The 19623-nt window shown below is 41.4% G+C and overlaps 1 protein-coding gene across 1 annotated transcript in view; it reads right to left on the bottom strand.

Moving 5' to 3' along the window:
- The window catches only part of LOC126492678 (tripartite motif-containing protein 30A-like), a 102393-nt gene extending 83405 nt beyond the window's left edge, over positions 1-18988 (bottom strand). Inside the window, exons 1-7 of the mRNA XM_050129220.1 lie at positions 18535-18988; positions 16540-16635; positions 15715-15945; positions 5564-5586; positions 4119-4219; positions 3826-3852; positions 2580-3582 (exon numbers count right to left, since the gene is read on the bottom strand). Coding sequence (XP_049985177.1) covers positions 2753-3582; positions 3826-3852; positions 4119-4219; positions 5564-5586; positions 15715-15945; positions 16540-16635; positions 18535-18954 — 1728 coding nt within the window. The 5' untranslated portion in view covers positions 18955-18988 and the 3' untranslated portion in view covers positions 2580-2752. The remainder of the gene's footprint in view (positions 1-2579; positions 3583-3825; positions 3853-4118; positions 4220-5563; positions 5587-15714; positions 15946-16539; positions 16636-18534) is intronic.
- Positions 18989-19623: the final 635 nt, after the last annotated feature.

A 19623-nucleotide genomic window follows, 5' to 3' on the forward strand; every position in this document is an offset into this window, starting at 1 on the left:
GGCAGTACTCCTTCCTCAATCTAGCAAGTGCAGGTGTTAGAGGGATGAGCCACCATAGTTGTCTTTTACAGAGTTGATCCAGTGCCTCCTCTGTTTTTTCCTAAGGCCTTCTTGGTAATTAAAAGCATAAAATGCTCAGACAGCCATCTACCGCTTCGTGAACTTTCTTAGACACAATTCCACTCCCATCTCCATGCAAAGATTTGACTTTGTGGTCAGGTCTGCCACCAGCCTCGAACCTCAGTGACAAGAATGAAGGCGGCTGATGCACTCTCTGCCAGCATGTAATGCTAGAATCTCTGATCTACATGCCGCCCTGTAACTGCCTCTCTGCTGTCACACATAGAGACAAGATGGAGCTCAACTCAAAATCAGTCCCCAGGAGCTGCCTTGCTGGTGCCACCCTATCCTAAGTGAGTTCTCACGCCAGAGGATCCAGTCTTTTGTCACCTGTCTGTCCTGCCCCCTGCCTGGAAATCAGAGAGTCTGGCTATAGGCTTCTGCTGGGAACCTAACGCCACTTTCACCCTAAAAAGTATTAGAGAAAATGTCTCTGCCACAGGGACCCTGATACTCTCCAATATCCCTCAATTCAGTCGTTCCTGGTGCCAGGTCCTGAATTCTCCTGGAAACACCATGGTGTGCCCTTTCTGTCTCTCTGCCTACTTAAGGCAATCTGACTCCAAATAAACTCCTTATTGTGCAGTAATCCCTCAGAGTGTCCCCTTGAACCAACTGCCTCATCCAAAAATCTGGCACATTCCTCTTTAAAAGCAAAACAAAGAAGAGCAGGGTCTTCTTCTGTAACTGAGCCTGGCTCAGATGTGCAGCCACCTGTCTCTGCCTCCTGAGTGCTGGGCCTGCATCCAAACCATCATGCCAGGCTCTGGTACTCACTCTCAGCAATTCTTTATTACAGCCACAGCAAGGAGACAAAACAGACACCACATTGGATACAATTTACATGAGGTAAATTCCTAGAACTATTGTTTCCGTTTGTTTCACAACATAGCAAGGTAAATTCATTGGCATCACTGTTATCACCTTCACTGTAAAACGGAAACCATAGGATTTACATACTTGATAGAACTAAATAGTACAATAATACTCAAGGATCTGAAAAAGTGTTGTTATCTACTCCCCCAGGCCCAAGACTTCAGGGAGCACCAGTGGTCTAGGATGCAGGGAAGAACGGAGACTAGGGTATTAGAAGCCTAGAAGTCTGCATTGGGGCAGTTGTTTGTTGGGGTAGCAGGCTGGTTTGTATATAGCATGAAGACAAAGGGGTAAGCAAAAAGCATTACTTTGCGCACACAGGTTGGAATGAGGGCAAGAAGGACTTATCAGTTCAAATACCACAGAGTGCCTGCCTAGGGGGAAGTGCAGGGAGGGAACAGGAATGCTGCAGCAGCAGAGGTGGCAGGCCCCTTAGTTTATCAGCTGACAGACTGCTAGCAAAATAACGTGTCTTGTTGCTAGCTTTCGGGCAGGGAAAAAAAGAATTGCTGGCTTTTAAAATGACGTGACCTTTTGTCCCTATGAAGTAGATCCAGGTTTTCCAACCCAAGTCAGGTTGAAGGTCCTATTCCTATAATAAATCTCTCAGAGATTTTGAGCTACAGTCACACCCAACTGACATGTTTGATTCTGAAACCTCTCGGAAGCAAAATATATATACACAACATACTGGAGTAGACTTGATGACACTTCCCAGGACCTAATTAACAAAGTCAAATATTAGCAAAGTCAAATATTAGCCTCCCTCAGCCCTATCCAGTTGCTCATTGCAGCATCGAAACCCAGTACAGCATCTTTGCCGCCAAACTAACATACAACCATTTAGTGACTGCGAAGATGTTTTATTCTCAGTGAATTTATTCCCTTTTAAATACTTACATAATCCATTTTGCATTTGTGTATACTACCACATGTGTGGGAAGCAGAGGATAATCGGTAGGAGTTGGCTGTCCCTTTACAGGTGGCTTTGAGTGACTAAGCCCTGTCAGCAGCCTTGCTCTTATCCTCAGGGACTTAGAACAGACCCCACATTTATTTTTTTACACCAACCTAGAGAATAGGAACACGATTAATATCAAAAATGCAAAGATAAAATGACATAGGCATAGGCCTTTGAGGATGTCATTCAGGGCTACACTGCTATGGGGAGTGGCAGAAATGGAGCAGAGGAAGGTGCTCAGAACACACAAAGTCTTAGTGGGTGCTGTTGGAGATATTTCCTTCTTAGGTTTTGATGAAGCACAGCATTGTGGCTAAACTGATGTAACACTAAGGGCTCATTCCTAGGCTAGACTCTCTGACATATATTTTCAAAAGTAATAGACAAGCTGGAGAAGAACTTTCTGTCATCTTCTGTCAGCGACAGAGGAATGGGGTTGTGGAGACTTGGCAGAGCTGAGACAAGTGGCTCAGGGGCAGAGCACCTCCTCAGCATGCACAAGGCCCTGGATGCCATCTGTGGCACCACAAAACAGGAAGTGCAGGTTGGCAGAGGTCTTACCTCACCTTGTGAGTAAGAGACATTGTGTGTGGGAATCTTGGAAGAGATAAATTACTATAACCTCGTAAACAGACAAGTAACTGGATCAAAGAATAGATCCAATAGTGGTTTGTACTTAGAAGGGAAGGTCACTGACATAGGAAGACAAAAGTAGAAAAAGTTAAGATGATCCCACAGTGCTTAGACATATAGATACATCTGAAACAGGAGCGCTGTGCTGACATGCGTGAGGGCTTATGAGGGTGGCCCACAGACTGTCAATGGCTTTGAACACATCATAGGATTAAAATATGGATAAACTGCATTAGGGAAGTTCGGGTCACAGAATCTATAGATGAGAGCTCCATGGTTGGAAACATCATAAAATGAGAGAGTGCAAGCTTCTCGGTCCAGGAAAACTCCAACACGAGTGGGAGGATGAGTCGGAGAGAGGAGCAAGACACTGGCATTGTGGGTGACAGAACATTCTTCAAAGGCATTATACACAGACCTGTGCGTCATCCCTATAACCCAGTAGCCACATTTGGGCTGATAATTTACATGTTGGTTAACGTCAGAATCATCTTTAACTTCATGTTTAGGTTGATAATTCACACATTGCCTGTCCCCCAAATCATGTGTGTATGTAAGGTCCATCACATCTTCCTGCGGATAATTTGCTTGTATAACACCAGAATTATAGTTCATTACAGAAATAGGTGCATATGATGATGTATAACCTAAGTCATATTTGTATCCATAACCAAAGGTATATTCAGGCTGATAATTTACATCTTGGTTAACATCAGAATTATATTTGACTCTGAAGCCATTTTCATTCACTGTACTAAGCTGGGGTTGAGCACATCTTCCATCATTTATTCCCAGGAGCCAGGCATCACATCTAGACACGTCTACTTCCCAGTAATGTTTCCCTGAGTGCAGAGCTGGAAACCCCAGGACACCCAAATCATAGGACTCAGAAACTTGCAAAGTTCTTCTATAACCACTTCTATGTTGTATTTGTCTTTTGTCCACGTTAATGACAATGTTTTTATTGTTGGGTTGACGCAGGGTCACGTGAACTGCAAAAAATGAGACATAAATTAAGAGTCACATGAGAAACAAGGTACTGCCTTATTTGTGATTTAAGTAGCAGAGGTCTGAGAAGAAAGTGAGAGGGAATTTGGTAGAGCCATGTTTAAAGTCAAAGAGAGGCAGATTGTTGTGCATATTGGGAGCAGTAACATAAAACCTAAGTATTTGTAGAGAAATAAACTCTGAAAGACATTAAGACAAGAGAGCCTGATGGTGGGATTTCTCCTTACCCCAGTGGCGTTGGGCATCCAGGAGCCCTGAAATGATGAAAATGCGCAGCATTAAATGCAAGCAAGGGAATCAGAACATTAAGTCAATGTGCTCTGCAGAGTGGGGGAAGATCTGGAAACTGTGACATGGGACGGGATGAATGATGATGTCCATTAAATACGATGACATCACTGGCACACAGTTTCTGTTCTTCTGAGTTCCTCTACCCATAATAAGAAACATCACTTTCTGTTCAGAGAGTGCAGCCTCAGCCAACGCTATAGTCCCCCAGGTAATCACAGAATGCTCTCACCTTGAAACACTTGCAGCATGCCCTTTAGATCCGGAGCTTGGAAGATCTTTCTCTGTTTACTCGGGACCATTTTGGGCTGTTTCAGTCTTAAGTTCTGACTCCTAGGGACAAAAGATTGACATCCACATCTCAGACAGTGTGACCTCTGACCACCATGGACTCCCTTATCACTCCCTATCATTCTAATCTAAGAGGTCCTGTAACTTTCCTGAGAATTCTGAGCAGGGAGAGAGTAGACACTAACTCTGCAGAGATGAGACACACTCATGACCCCTCCCGTTTAGTAGCTTGTGACGTTGGGAAAGCCTTAGCTCCTCACTTGTACAATTAAATAATTTGCTCCTGCATTACCCCCTAACCAAAAACTCTTAAAAAAAAAAAACGATGAATTAGTTACTTTAAAACAAACTAAACCAAGGTACCTAAAAAAAGGTAAAGTGTGGCCAGACATGGTGCCACATGTCTTTAATCCTTGCACATAGGAGGTAGATTCAGGAGGATCTCTGAGTTTGAGGCTAGCCTGGTCTACATAGTGAGTTCCAGGACAGTCAGGGTTACACAGAGTAATCCTGTCTCAAAATAAAAAATAAAAAAATAAGGAGATGTTGGTTTTCAAGTCTAGAGTGCAGAAGTTGCTCCTGGGTACAGAATGTGGGAAAGCCAAGAATTCAAACCCTATTATCAATATGGACCCTATTGGCCAGCATCTGATTCTTCTGATTATTCAAGTTCTTTTGGTACAATGACAAAACTTGGCAAAGGCGATAGGAACACCAAGTTAATAAGAATATGAGTCCCACATGTTCAGAATGACCTGAAGTTGACAGCCTCATGTTATTTTATATACAAGGGTACAGATTTTCAAGTTCTTCTAAAGAATGTGGGTCACATAGAGCAGGTGTTTTACCTTGGCCAAATATTGTGCCCAGTGACTCAAGTCTGTTTCTGAAAAATCTAAGTTCAACCACAAAGGAACTCAGGATCTCTACTATTTCCATGAGAAATACACAGATGCACAGGAATTTTTCCCAGCATACAATTCTGTGAGCACTGCAGACAAGGAAGACATACCCTATCTAGGATGAATCTATGAATCAAGAACCTGTGAGCTGCAGACAGAGCCAGACACAAGCACAGAGCGCGGACAGAACGATGGAACCACAAAGAGTCTGAAAGCTCCTGTGGCTCCATTTGCCTCTTTCCACTGCTGAGCCTGACTCTGTGACTCCCCTTACCCAGACCCCTAAAAGAGAATCAAATCTGTCCCCAATAGTTACAAAACGGTCAGAGCTGCCTTTCCCCACATTTTCCTCCGTCTTATTGGAACTTCAGAATAACACTGTCTAAATTTTTCCAAACCCATGAGAGATTTATTCTAGTCAGATACTAAATAAATCATTCTCATCACACAACAGGGCTATTCTTCCATGTCAGCCCACACATACCTTGTTAGGACATGATTCACACCCTAGAGAGAAGGGAGAAAACACAGTCAATACCATGTTCTGCATGTTCTTGCAAATCCTGGTCTCACTCTCACTGGGTACAGAGACAAAGTCAAAGAGAATCAAATCCTTCACCCACCATTCTCCATGACATGATGTAATTATGATGCATGATTCATTATTTGACATACATGTAAACTAAGAGACTATTTTGTGTCCCATACTACAAGGTTTTGAAGAACAAAGATGAGTAAGGAGTCGTTTGGAAGCTTACATAGGATTTGCAGTGCATAGAAGCAGACACATAAACACGTGACTTTATCTATGTTCCATGTCAGCTCTTCATCACCTTGTTTACAACTAACAATATGAGAAGCTGATTCCTAACTTATTTGAGTCACTTAGACACAATTCAATATGTTAGTAATGGAGAAGTCACAAGAACCAGATGCTTAGATTGTCTGAGAAGTAAAACCAACTTGCCACATTTCTCCTTCTCTGTTTCTTCCCTTTCTGAAACAGTACTGGAAGGAAAAGACAGTAATCTAAATCTGTGTGTCTCTCAATCTGACAAACTGTTGTAACAATGACAACAAAGAAATGGGAATTTTCCCAGGAATCTCACACTGGGAGAAGGAAAGGAGCTCCAGTCTGAGGGACAGCTGTCCTCCTAACAAGACTTCCAGCAGTTCTAATTACTTGTCAGACCACCTTAAAGTATGAGACTGTAACCTAAATAATGATGGGAGAATGATGGACAGGACCACACCTTGACATGGGCCACTCATTTGCCCACATCCTTGGCTCTTTATTTAAACTTTGATCTCACTTAAAGAAACTGAAGATGGACAGAGGTTTTTTTTTTTTTTTTTTTAAATCTTGTTGTTCATCTTTCAAAAGGAGCCACATTAATAAATATTCTTTTCCTGCTTTCCAATATTAATTTGGCTCTTTTATATGTGTTTATTGAGGTCAGATATCAAGACCTTCTAAGGACCTCACTTCACAAACTCCATTTTAAAGAAAGGGCTTCATCTTAAGTCCTATAATGAGCTGGGGGGGGGGGTGGGAGATCTCAGCTCCAGAAATGTGCTGCCATAGCAGAAATGTGAACAGATGCCATAAAAAATGGCCAATTTAGAAGATAGGGAGCAGGGCCATAAGATTTAACAAGGTCCAGATGTTCTTGGGAGGCATCCTGTCCTTGAAGATACCTTGTCAGCTATTAATGGCTCTTTGTTAGGTTTTCTCAACCAAAAACTGACCAGTGGTTTCAGAATCAATGTTACCCTATTCCCTCCTTACCCACTGCCAAGACGGAAGGACATGAACTCCCCCGATTACACTGTTTCCCCTTTAAAAGTTCTACCCTTCCAGGGCTCTCTGTCACACTTTCTGCACCCACCATGCTCTGGGTGCTGGAAAGGTGTTGGTCCAAACTTAAGTTTGAATGTTATTAAAAACCTTCATGTAATTTGCGTCGGAAACCCGGCTCTGAATTCATTTGGGAACCTGAAACTTGGGCATAACAACCTGACTCACCAGATCTACTTTTAGTATGTTAAGGCTGTACCTCCGTCAGTCATCTGTTCTGGATTTGAGACCTAACAGTATCTGAGTACTGCTGCATGCTTGGGTTCCACTGGATATTGGTATATTTACCAAAATTTACACACTTTGAGAAATGTGATCCGATTTATCCCAGCAGGTGATAATTGCCAGTAGCTCCTTGGGTGTGGTTGAACTTCCTAAGAAAGTCCACGTTCCATAATTGCATTTGGTGTGGTTTAGGCATGCACAGGACTTTGGCTTCGTACCACAACCAATCCCAGTTTATATGTGCGGCTGCTAAGCTGTGTCCAGAAGACGCTATCTTTCTGGTAGACCTTCTTCACCTCTGGCTCCTATTCCCCTTCTGCCCCTTCTTCTGAAATGATCCCTAACTCTTTAAATTGGAGGTGGAGCATATATACTCCATTTAAAGCTGGAAACTCTCTCTCCTCCTTGGCCAATTGTGGCTTTCACAATGTAACCCTGCTGGCATGGAACTCACTATATAGACTAGGCTTTCTTTGAAGGTACTTAGCTTCATTTGTATTCCACCTGCTGGGATTAAAGGAGTAAGTCAGCACACATGGCTGTAGGTTAGGAAGCTTATACTTTCTTTTCATTGTTGTGTGCTTCTCATATTTTTTTCTGTGTGTGAGAAGTTCCCAAGTCCTTGGGTCATAGTCAGTAGGTGCTTGGCTACACATGGCTTTAGTTTATATAACATAAACCAACAAAAATCGATCCCATAGTAAAAATAATTCTGGGAGAGAACTATTCTAATTATAGATAAATTCCGCTGTTCAAACTTGTTCTCATAAACACATCTACAAGCTCATGTCCACTGAGTCATTTGCACCGTAAACAAAACAAAGTCAACTGTAGAACCAATCAACAGATGAATGGATAAAAATGATATGATAAACATATATATTAAATTATGAACCATTCAAAGCAAGTATTGCCATTTGTGGTAATGTGGCTGAACTCAGAAAATTTATGTTATACTAAATCTGCTGGGCACAGAAAAACTACACTAAGTGATATTATTTCATATGTGTCATGTGCAAAACTTGGTTTCACAAAGTATAGATTAGAATTTGGATCATCAGGGGCTGGGGGCAGAGAAAGGTTTGCAGATTCTTTGGTGAAGAGATACAATTTCAGACTTGGAGAGTTTGGTGGCTGTAGTTAGTACCTATGTGAACTAGCTTGGCTTAGCCAAATATGTATAATTCTATCTAATATAGGTGTTCTAAATAATAATTAAATCAATAAAACGGAGACCAATAAATTAAAAGAGTATGAAGTACTAGCACTAAGCCTGCAGGTGGCAAGCCAGTCCTTTTGTCTGAGAGGTCCCTGGCCAGCAAGGGGCCCTGATCCTGTACCAGAAGATCCATCGGAGGGGTGAGTGTGCTCCTGACCAGTGGCAGAAGCCCCGGAAAGGGAGCACAGACATTCCTCAACACCCTAAACTTTCTGGTCATTCTGCAGGGGCTTCTTTCCCCAGTTGCTGCCTCTCTCTTCCTATCCCATCCCAGCTTTTGCTCAGGCACCCCTTCCCTTCTTAGGGGTCATAAGATCCCCCAGCTCATTCTGTTTTGGGGCTGGGATGGGGTGGGGAGTGCAACCGGGCAGGAGTTCCTTTGTTTCACTAAGCCTGCAGCCAGCAAACTAGTCCTTTTGTCTGAGAGGTCCCTGGAGAGCAAGGGGCCCTGATCCTGTACCAGAAGATCCATTGGAGAACATTTGAGGGAAGAGATGGGCAGGTGCCAATGCAAGAATTCCTCCAACAATCTGAAAAACAACATGATAACACCAGAACCCAGTGAACATACAACAGGAAGACTTGAACACCCTAATCCAGAAGATGTAGAAAAAATAGACATTATGAAGGTGATAGTGCTTAAACATGATGTGAAAAACTCCCTTAAAGAAATGGATGAGAAGAATAACAAAAAGATTGAAGAAATGAATAAATCCATAAAAGATACCCTAGGAAACCAAGAAAAACAATCAAACAGATAATGGAAACAGTTCAAGAATTGAAAACTGAAATGGAGGCAATGAAGAAAACACAAACCGAGGGCCGGCTTGATATGGAAAATTTAGGTAAATGAACAGAGACTACAGAGACAAGAATAACCAAAAGAATACAAGAGATAGAAGAAAGAATCTCAGATGCTAAAGACACCATAGAGAAAATAAACACACTGATCAAAGAAAACAGCAAATCCAACAAATTCTCATCACAAAGCATCCAGGAAATCTGGGATATAATAAAAAAACCAAACCTAAGAATAACAGCTCAAAGGCCCAGAAAATATATTCAACAAAATTATAGAATAAAACTTTCCCAACCTAAAGAAGGATATTCCTATAAGGGTCAAGAAGCATACAGAACACTGAATAAACTGGATCAAAAAAAATCCCCTAGCCATATAATAATCAAAACACAAAACATACAGACTAAAGAAAGAATATTAAGAGCTGCAAAGGAAAAAGGTCAAGCAACGTATAAAGGTAAACCTATCAGAATTACAACTGACTTCTCTATGGAAACCATGAAAGCCAGAAGGTTTTGGATAAATGTGATGCAGAAACTAAGAGACCATGGATGCAAGCCCAGACTACTATACCCAGCCAAGCTTTCATTCACTATCAATGGAGAAAACAAAATTTTCCAGGATAAAAACAAATTTAAACAATACATAGCCACAAATCCAGCCTTACAGAAAGTAATAGAAGGAAAATCACAACCCATTAATCCCAACAATGCCCACAATAACTCAGACATTTAGCAACCCTTCACCAGCAGAACTCAAAGAAGGGAAATACACAAACTTTACCACCAAAAAAAAAATAATAATAACTGGAGTTAAAAACCACTGGTCATTAATATCACTTAATATCAATGGACTCAATTCACCTATAAAAAGGCACAGGCTAAGAGATTGGATATGAAAATAGGGTCCAACATTCTGCTGTTTACAAGAAACACACCTCAACCACAAAGACAGACATCTACTCAGAGTAAAGGGTTGGGGAAAGGTTTTTCAGCAAATGGACCTAAGAAAGAAGTGGGTGTGACTATACTAATTTCTAACAAAATTGACTTCAAACTAAAATCAATCGGAAGAGATGGAGATGGTCATTTTATACTCATAACAGGAACAATTCATCAGGATGAAATCTCAATCCTGAATATCTATGCCCCTAATATAAAAGCACCCACTTATGTAAAAGAAACATTACTAGAACTCAAGGCAGACATCAAAGCCCACACACTAATAGTAGGAGACTTCAACACTCCTCTCTCACCAATGACAGGTCAATCAGACATAAACCTAACAGAGAAATAGAATTTATGGAGGTAATGAATCAAATAGACTTAATAGACATCTATAGAACATTCCACCCAAATAGGAAAGAATATACCTTCTTCAGCATCTTATGGAACCTTCTCGAAAATTGACCACATACTCGTTAACAAAGCAAACTTCCACAGATACAAAAAAAAATATTAGTAACCACCTGTGTCTTATCAGATCACCATGGAATAAAGTTAGAATTTAAAAATAATTCTAACCCCCAGAAAGCATACAAACTCATGGAAGCTGAACAGTCAACTACTGAACCATCCCTGGGTCAGGGAAGAAATAAAGAAAGAAATTAAAGTCTTCCTTGAATTCAATGAAAATAAAGACACAACATACCCAAACTTATGGGACACGATGAAAGTGGTGCTAAGAGGAAAGTTCATAGCTCTACGTGCCCACATTAAAAAAATGGAGAAAGCTCACATTAGAGACTTAACAGCACAGCTGAAAGCTCTAGAAAAAAAAAAGAAGCAGATTTACCCAGGAGGAGTAGAAGACTAGAAATAATCAAACTGAGGACTGAAATCAACAAAATAGAAACACAGAAAACAATCCAAAGAATCAATGAAAAAAAGAGCTGGTTCTTTGAGAAAGTCAACAAGATTGACAAACCTTTATCCAAACTAATCAAAAGGCAGACAGAGAACATGCAAATTAACAAGATCAGAAATGAAAAATGGGACATAACAACAGACACTGAGGAAATTCAGAGAATCATTAGGTCTTACTACAAAAGCTTATATGCCACAAAGTTGGAAAATGTACAAGAAATGGACTTGTTTTTAGATAAGTACCATTTACTAAAATTAAATCAAGACCAGGTGAACAATTTAAATAGACCTATAAGTCATGAGGAAATAAAAGCCGTCATAAAAATCCTCCCAACCAAAAAAAAAAAGCCCAGGACCTGATGGTTTTAATGCAGAATTTTATCAGAACTTCCAAGAAGAACTGATGCCTATACTCCTTAATGTGTTTCATATAATAGAAACAGAAGAGTCATTGCCAAACTCTTTTTATGAACCTACAGTCACCCTGATTCCAAAACCACACAAAGACCCAACCAAGAAAGAGAATTGCAGACCTATCTCACTCATGAACATCGATGCAAAAATTCTCAATAAAATTCTGGCAAACAAAATCCAAGAACACATTAAAAAAATTATCCATTATGATCAAGTAGGCTTTATCCCAGAGATGCAGGGCTGGTTCAACATACAAATATCTATCAATGTAATCCATCATACAAATAAACTGAAAGAAAAAAAAACCATATGATCATTTCATTAGATGCGGAAAAATCATTTGACAAAATACAACACCCCTTTATGATAAAGGTTTTGGAGAGATTAGGGATACAAGGATCATACCTAAATATAATAAAAGCAATATTTAGCAAGCCAACAGCTAATATCAAATTAAATGGAGAGAAACTCAAAGCTATTCTACTAAAATCAGGAACCAGACAAGGCTGTTCACTCTATCCATATCTCTTCAACATAGTTCTTGAAGTTCTAGCAATAGCAATAAGACAACATAAAGAGATCAAGGGGAGTAGAATCGGAAAGGAAGAAGTCAAACTTTCGTTATTTGCAGATGGTATGATAGTGTACATTAGTGACCCCAAAAACTCTACCAAAGAACTCCTACCACTGATAAATAACTTCAGTGGTGTGGCAGGTTACAAGATCAACTCAAAAAAATCAGTAGCCCTCCTATAAACAAAAAATAAAGAAGCAGAGATGGAATTCAGAGAAGCATCACCTTTCACGATAGCCACAAATAGCATAAGTATCTTGGGGTCACTCTAACCAAGGAAGTGAAAGATCTATTTGACAAGAACTTTAAGTCTTTGAAGAAAGAAATTAAAGAGGATACCAGAAAATGGAAGGATCTCCCATGCTCTTGGATGGGTAGGATCAACATAGTAAAAATGGCAATTCTACCAAAGGCAATCTATAAATTCAACACAATCCCCATTAAAATGCCAAAAAAATTCTTCACAGACCTTGAGAGAACAATAATCAACTTTATATGGAATAACCTAAACAATAGCCTAAACAATCCTATACAATAAAGGAACTTTTGGAGGCATTACCATCCCTGACTTCAAACTCTATTACAGAGCTACAGTAATGAAAACAGCTTGGTATTGGCATATAAACAGAGAAGTCGACCAATGCAATCAATAGAAGACCTAGATATTAAGCCACAAACCTATGAACACCTGATTTTCGACAAAGAGCTAAAAGTATACAATGTATAAAAGAAAGCATCTTCAACAAATGGTGCTGGCATAACTGAATGTCAACCTGTAGAAGAATGAAAATACATCCATATCTATCCCCATGCACAAAACTCAAGTCCAAATGGATTAAAGACCTCAATATCAATCTGAACACACTGAACCTGATAGAAGAGAAAGTTGGAAGTAGTCTACAACACATGGGCACAGGAGACCACTTCCTACGTATAACCCCAGTAGCACAGACAATAAAGGCAACATTGAATAAATGGGACCTCCTAAAACTGAGAAGCTTCTGTAAAGCAAAGGACACCGTCATTAAGACAAAAGGCAACCTACTGATTGGGAGAAGATCTTGACCAACCCCGCAACAGACAAAGGTCTGATCTCCAAAATATATAAAGAACTCAAGAAACTAGACGTTAAAGTGCTAATTAACCCAATTAAAAATTGGGGCACTAAACTGAACAGAGAATTCTCAACAGAAGAAGTTCAAATGGCCAAAAGACACCTAAGGTCATGCTCAACCTCCTTAGCAATCAGGGAAATGCAAATCAAAGCAACTTTGAGATACCATCTTATACCTGTCAGAATGGCTAATATCAAAAACACCAATGATAACCTTTACTGGAGAGGATGTGGAGTAAGGGGAACACTCATCCATTGCTGGTGGGAATGCAAACTTGTGCAACCACTTTGGAAATCAGTGTGATGATTTCTCAGGAAATTCAGAATCAACCTACCCCAGGATCCAGCAATACCACTCTTGGGAATATACCCAAGAGATGCCTTATCATACTACAAAAGTATTTGTTCAACTATATTCATAGCAGCATTATTTGTAATAGCCAGAACCTGGAAACAACCTAGGTGCTCCTCAATGGAATAATGGATGAAGAAAGTGTGGAATGTATACACTTTAGAGTACTACTCAGTGGTAAAAAACAATAACATCTTGAATTTTGCATGCAAATGGATGGAAATAGAAAATACTATCCTGAGTGAGGTAACCCAGACCCAAAAAGATGAAAATCGTATGTACTCATTCATAATTAGATTCTAGCCATAAATAAAGGACATTGAGACTATAATTTGTGATCCTAGAGAAGTTAAATAAGAAGGTGAACTCAAAAAAAAAAAAACATACAGTTATTCTCCTGGATATTGGAAGTAGACAAGATGACCAGACAAAAATTGGGAGCTTGAGGGTGGGAGTGGCATGGGGGTAAGGGTAGATGAAGAGAGAAAAGTGAGAAGGGGAGGATAGGGAGAGCTTGGGGGAATGGGATGGTTTGTATGGAGGAGGAGTGGATATGGGAGCAGGGAAGTATATATCTTAATTAAGGGAGCCATTTTAGGGTTGGCAAGGGACTTGACTCTAGACGGGTTCCTAGGTATCCAAGGAGATATCCCCAGCTTGTTCCTTGGGTAGCTGAGGAGAAGGGCCTGAACTGGCCCTACCCTATAGCCACACTGATGAATATCTTGCATATCACCATAGAACCTTCATCTGGCGATTGATGGAGATAGAGACAAAGACCCACATTGGAGCACTGAACTGAGCTCCCAAGGTCCAAATGAAGAGCAGAAGGAGGGAGAACATGAGCAAGGAAGTCAGGACTGCAAGGGGTGCACCCACCCACTGAGACAGTGGGGCTGATCTAATGGGAGCTCACCAAGGCCAGCTGGACTGGGACTGATGGAGCATGTGATCAAACCGGACTCTCTGAATGTGACTGACAATGAGGGCTGACTGAGAAGCCAAGGACAATGGCACTGGGTTTTGATTCATTGCATGTACTGGCTTTGTGGGAGCCTAGTCTGTTTGGATGCTCACCTTCCTAGACCTGGATGGAGGGGGGAGGACCTTGGACTTCCTACAGGGCAGGGAACCCTAACTGCCCTTTGGACTCCATAAGTAGGGGGAGGGAGAGTGGGTGGAGGTGAAGAAAAATGGGAGAAGGGGAGGAAGTGGAAATTTTTACTTAAATAAAAAAAGAATCTAAGAAAAAAAAGAATTCCTAGAACTACCAAGGTCTATAAGATTGAAAATTCAGATGAAAGAACCAAATTCCTACAGAGATATTCATCACAAAAAATATGGCTTTGGTTTAAATATATGATGGAGATAAAATACATTACAAACTTTATACTTGTAAGCATAAAGAAGGCACCTTTTATCCCAGCAACACAAAGACAGAGGAGGGAAACCTCTCTGAGATTATGGATGATTTACAGTGTTAATCCTAAAATTCGCCAGAAAAAAACAGTTCCACCATCTTGGCTGAATTTAAGCAAGCTTTTATTAAAAATATTAAATACTGACCAAGATGAAATATGGCCAGAAACATCACCTGGAAGACTTTCCAGGTGTGTGTATAGAGACACTCGTTGGCAGAGCTTATAAAGGGCAAAACTCACAGGTCACCATACTTGCCCATAAGGCTTTGTTGTTAGTTTCTACGAACTGCCACTCCAGAATCCCAGAAGGTTACTTGGTCCATGGGCAGGTGGGGGTTATAGGTTAATTTTGCTTCTAACAACAGCCACCTTCACTGAGCCCCACCCTCCTCTCCCAGGAATCAGAGGGAATATGGGTGAAAGTTTCACTCATCTGTGGGAGTCACAAGGCCTACTCAATTTAAGTACAGGTGAAGTGACTAGCTTGAAGGTTGGATATGCTTCCCCCATACTCAGCATTACAACAGGGTGATAACTATCCATGATGCAACAGATCTTCTCCTCAAGGTTCAGCTTTTGTACTGTACTTGATAAACTAAAAAAAAAAAATGCAACTTCCTCTTGCCATCCATGCTTGCAATGATTCCCCAGCCTTTGAAACTGGTTCAGGAAAGAGTTCAGATAGGGTCCAGAGAGCCCTACTGTCTTCATCAGGGAGATCACAGCAGCACAGAGAGAAGGAAATGGCTTCCAGGTGTCCTGACTCTCAGATACTGGACCTCCTGCGGTCTTACCTGCAGCATCTCTAGGGTTGAGCACTGCAACCGCTGCTCCAGATCTGAGATGAGGTCTCTCACTGACTCCTTCTGCTTCACCAGCTCATTTTGAGACACTGCCAGGCTGTTCATAGTGTCTTTCTTCTCTTGCATCAGCTTCTCCACCTCATTCGTCTCCTTGGAGTCCAAAAATTCCCGCAGTCCATTAAACTCCTTCTGAACGTTTCCTACATCCCTCTGTATTTGGTTCTTCAGAGACAAGAAAAGGGAGAGTTATTCAGACTGTCCTAATGGTGCTGAGAGACAGAAATCCACTGTTCTGATGGGGAGTTCTCACAGGAACTGAGCTTGGGAAGGGAAGGCAGTCTTAGGGAAGCATCTGTCTCCTATCAGTGTCTGTTCACGACATTCCAAAACAAAGGTCTTAGGTCACCTTTACCAAGGCCATTTGAACCAAGGTGGGTACCTGGGTGTGGCTCAGTTTTCACACAGCTAATTGCAATACTTCTCATTCTACCTCTGAACCCCTAAGAGAAACTAACCCCAAGAATAAAACTGTGACTGTTCCCAAGCATCTTCCCAACAGTCACAGTTCCAGAAAGCACCACAGGATCGAGTCCTAGGACTCAGTGCCATTCTCATCAGGCCCCTGCCATGGTGTCAGCTCCTCACACAGCCAGGCTTAGCTCTGTGCAGCCCCAGCTCCAAGAAAATAGGCAGAGAAGAGTAATCAAGGCCTCTTGTCCCCATCAGCCTCCAGGGAATGAAGAGCCAGGGAGCATCTTGCCCAGGTCCCTCCCAGGCATCAGGCTAACTCCCTTAGGAGGTAGGGTCCCCACTTGCCTCCCAGGAAACTCTCTCCTTTTGAAGGTCGTCTTCCCACTGGTCACATCTTTTCTTATTAGCCATCTGCATCTCCAGGGCAGCCTGGAGCATCCCCTGAGGGAGAGGAATTGTAACAGAATCAAGCTGTGTGCTTAGTAGGACAGCTGCTCCTAGCCAAAGGCCAAGAAACCCTTTTGGAAAGGCAGGAGGTCTAAAACTGTTCTCTTTTTAAAATCTTGTGCCATGATTTGTGCACATAAAGTATACAAATTAAGTGTCCATCTCAATCCATTCTTGCATTTATACACAGACAAGTCCCATACAAAGATACACATATCTCCCTTAGTCAATCATCCCACCAAGTCTGAACCTTTATTTTGTTTCTGGCATTAGAGAACTGGAATAAATTGTATTAAGTTTCCCGATCTTTCATAGAAAAATATACAAACATCACATGAATTTCTTTTTTTGAAATTGGTTCCTCCTACGTAGCCTGGCTGGTCTGGATTTCCTGTGTAGACCAGTATACCCTCAAACTCAGAGAGCCCCCTGCCTCAGCCCCCAGAGTTCTGGGACCAGTCATGTCCCTCCACACTGTCCACATGCACATCCTTCTGACTTTTATTTTCTTTTTTTTTAATTTCATGTGCATTGGTGTTTGCCTGTATATCTGTGTGAAGGTGGAGGATCCTCTGGATCTGTTAAAACATGTGCACGCTGGGAATTGAACTCAGGTCCTCTGAAAATACAGCCAGTGCCCTTAATTGCTGAGTCGTCTCTCCAGGTCTTCGTTTCTTTTCTTTTTAAATTGTTTTTTATTTTTGTAGTTAAGATTATTTTCTCTCACTGAAAATAGATTTTTTTTTCAGACAACATATTATGATTATAGATTCCCCTGCCCCTACTCCTCCCAGTTCCTCTCCATTTCCCCTCCCATTCAGATCCACACCATTTCTGTCTCTTGTTACAAAACAAACAGGCATCTAAGAAATAATATCAGAATAAAAGATAATACAATGAGAGAAGTCAAAAAACAAGTACACTGGAATGTGGCAAAACAAAGAAACCAGAAAAAGAACGAAATAAACAGCATAAGAAATGCATATAGATGCAGAGACACACAGGTTTCCAACAAACGGGAATCCCATAAAAACCCTAAGTCTTAATATAAATGCAAATTGTGAGTAAAGTAGGGGAAAAATTCCCTGACTTAACATTATGAGAGAAGGAACCTCCAAATACGGATTCCAGTTTCTCTGTGTTGGTCATCTATCTACTGCTGGGCACAGGACCTATCCTTACAAGTGAGTGGTTTATTTCCCTAGTGAGACTTCCTTGGAGAAAAGTAAATTTTCATTTACAAGTAGCTATCAATTGGAGATTGCTTCCGGGTTAGGGATGGGTCATGTGCCCACTTACTCCAGCTCTAGAATCCCATCTGGTGCAGACCCTTGCAGGCTCTGTGCATGCTGCAACAGTCTCCATGAGTTTACATGTGTGCTCAAAAACAACCAACAGAAAACAAAGTCCCAACATGGAACTTGCCTCTGTGCATCTCACTAGGGAATTCTTTCCCCTCTTCCCAGATGTTTCAACTGCCGCACTCACATTATCTTCACTGCTGCACGTCATTCATTTACTAGCCCCATGGTTGGAAGTCACGGGACTCGATTTTAGGTAGTATGAATGAATCTGACATAAACAACGTAAGAAGATAATTATGAAATAAATTAGCAGCTGTTCTTGGCTTTTTTTTTCATCATCAACTCAACTTCTTGGAGAAAGTTCCAAAACATTTTTTTTCCATCTTAATATTTGTACTCCAGGTTGATTCTTATCGATTAAGTGGAATAAATCATCATGTCCTTTTAGGACTCTAAAAGTAGGAAAGGATAGAATGATTCAACAACCCCAGAGTCTATGATGTCCAGGTAATTAGCCTGACAAACCAAGTAGAGATTTTCCATCTGTTACTGTCTCCTGCTCTGTGTCCCACACCCTCCCACTTCCTACCTTGTATTTAGTGGCCACCTCTTCAATGAGAGCTGTTTGGTGACCATGGTGCTCCTGAGATCTCTCACAAAGCCAGCAGATGGCCATCATGTCCTTCTCACAGAAGAGCTGGAGTTTCTCTCCATGCTTTGCACAGACATTCACCTTCTGCTCCTCCCCTGAGCTTGTCTTGAGCCCTGTTAGCCTCTCCACTATGTTGGCCACATGCCAATTAGGCCTCAGATTCCCAAACTGGTAAGTAACTTGGCACACAGGGCAGATGCCCTCCCCTTTTTTGATTTTGCTGGACTCATAGTTCAGTGAGATGCAGGCTCGGCAGAAGCTGTGACCACAATCTGCATTCACAGGCTCCACCATGAGGTCCAGACAGATAGGACAGGTCACCTCCTCCTTGATCATCCCCAGGACTGATGAGGCCATTGTTGCTGTGATGCTGAGTCTGTCTGTCCGTACTCCTGACACTTCTGCTCAGGTACCTGTGTAACTGGGATAATGAGAAGGGGAACAAGTGAGAAAGGGAAAATCAGCACTGAACCGTGAAGAGATCAATGAATGCCCTCGATGATAAGGGGAAAGAACAAAGGAGAGAGATTTGGAGAGAAGTTCAGAGACATGGCAAAGGATCATGTTGTCATCCTTTCAAGTTCTCTGCTATATTTCATCCAAAATGACTAATTTCAGATGCAGGATTGTTATTTGCTTTCACTGAAGACCAGGAAGATCGTGTTTCCTTTCATCAGCCTTGTGTAACCTTCTGTCCTTCCCTTTCTTTCCCAGGACAAAATCACATCTTCAGTGTTACAGCATCAAACTACTCAAGTCTCCCCTGTTGTACTTCCTCCTTCATCAGCACCAGTCAGTGTGAGCCTCTGACCTTCTCCTTACCAGTTCCTTACCAAAGAGCCTGGTGCTGACTTGGAGTGTACACAGTCCATCTCCTGATGCACATAGGCAATAATTTATCTTATTGCCATTTAATAAATGACGTGTGTGTTTGCATACATAGTTAAGCTAAGCTCTGCACTTTATGTATACAGATTGCTGTTACGAGGCCCATTTTTGTCTTCAATACATTGAAAGGGGATGAAA

The sequence above is a fragment of the Alexandromys fortis genome, unplaced genomic scaffold (genome assembly GCF_014885135.2).
Source record: "Alexandromys fortis isolate MF-2015 unplaced genomic scaffold, M_Fortis_MF-2015_v1.1 scaffold_303, whole genome shotgun sequence".
Classification (NCBI taxonomy): Eukaryota; Metazoa; Chordata; class Mammalia; order Rodentia; family Cricetidae; genus Alexandromys; species Alexandromys fortis.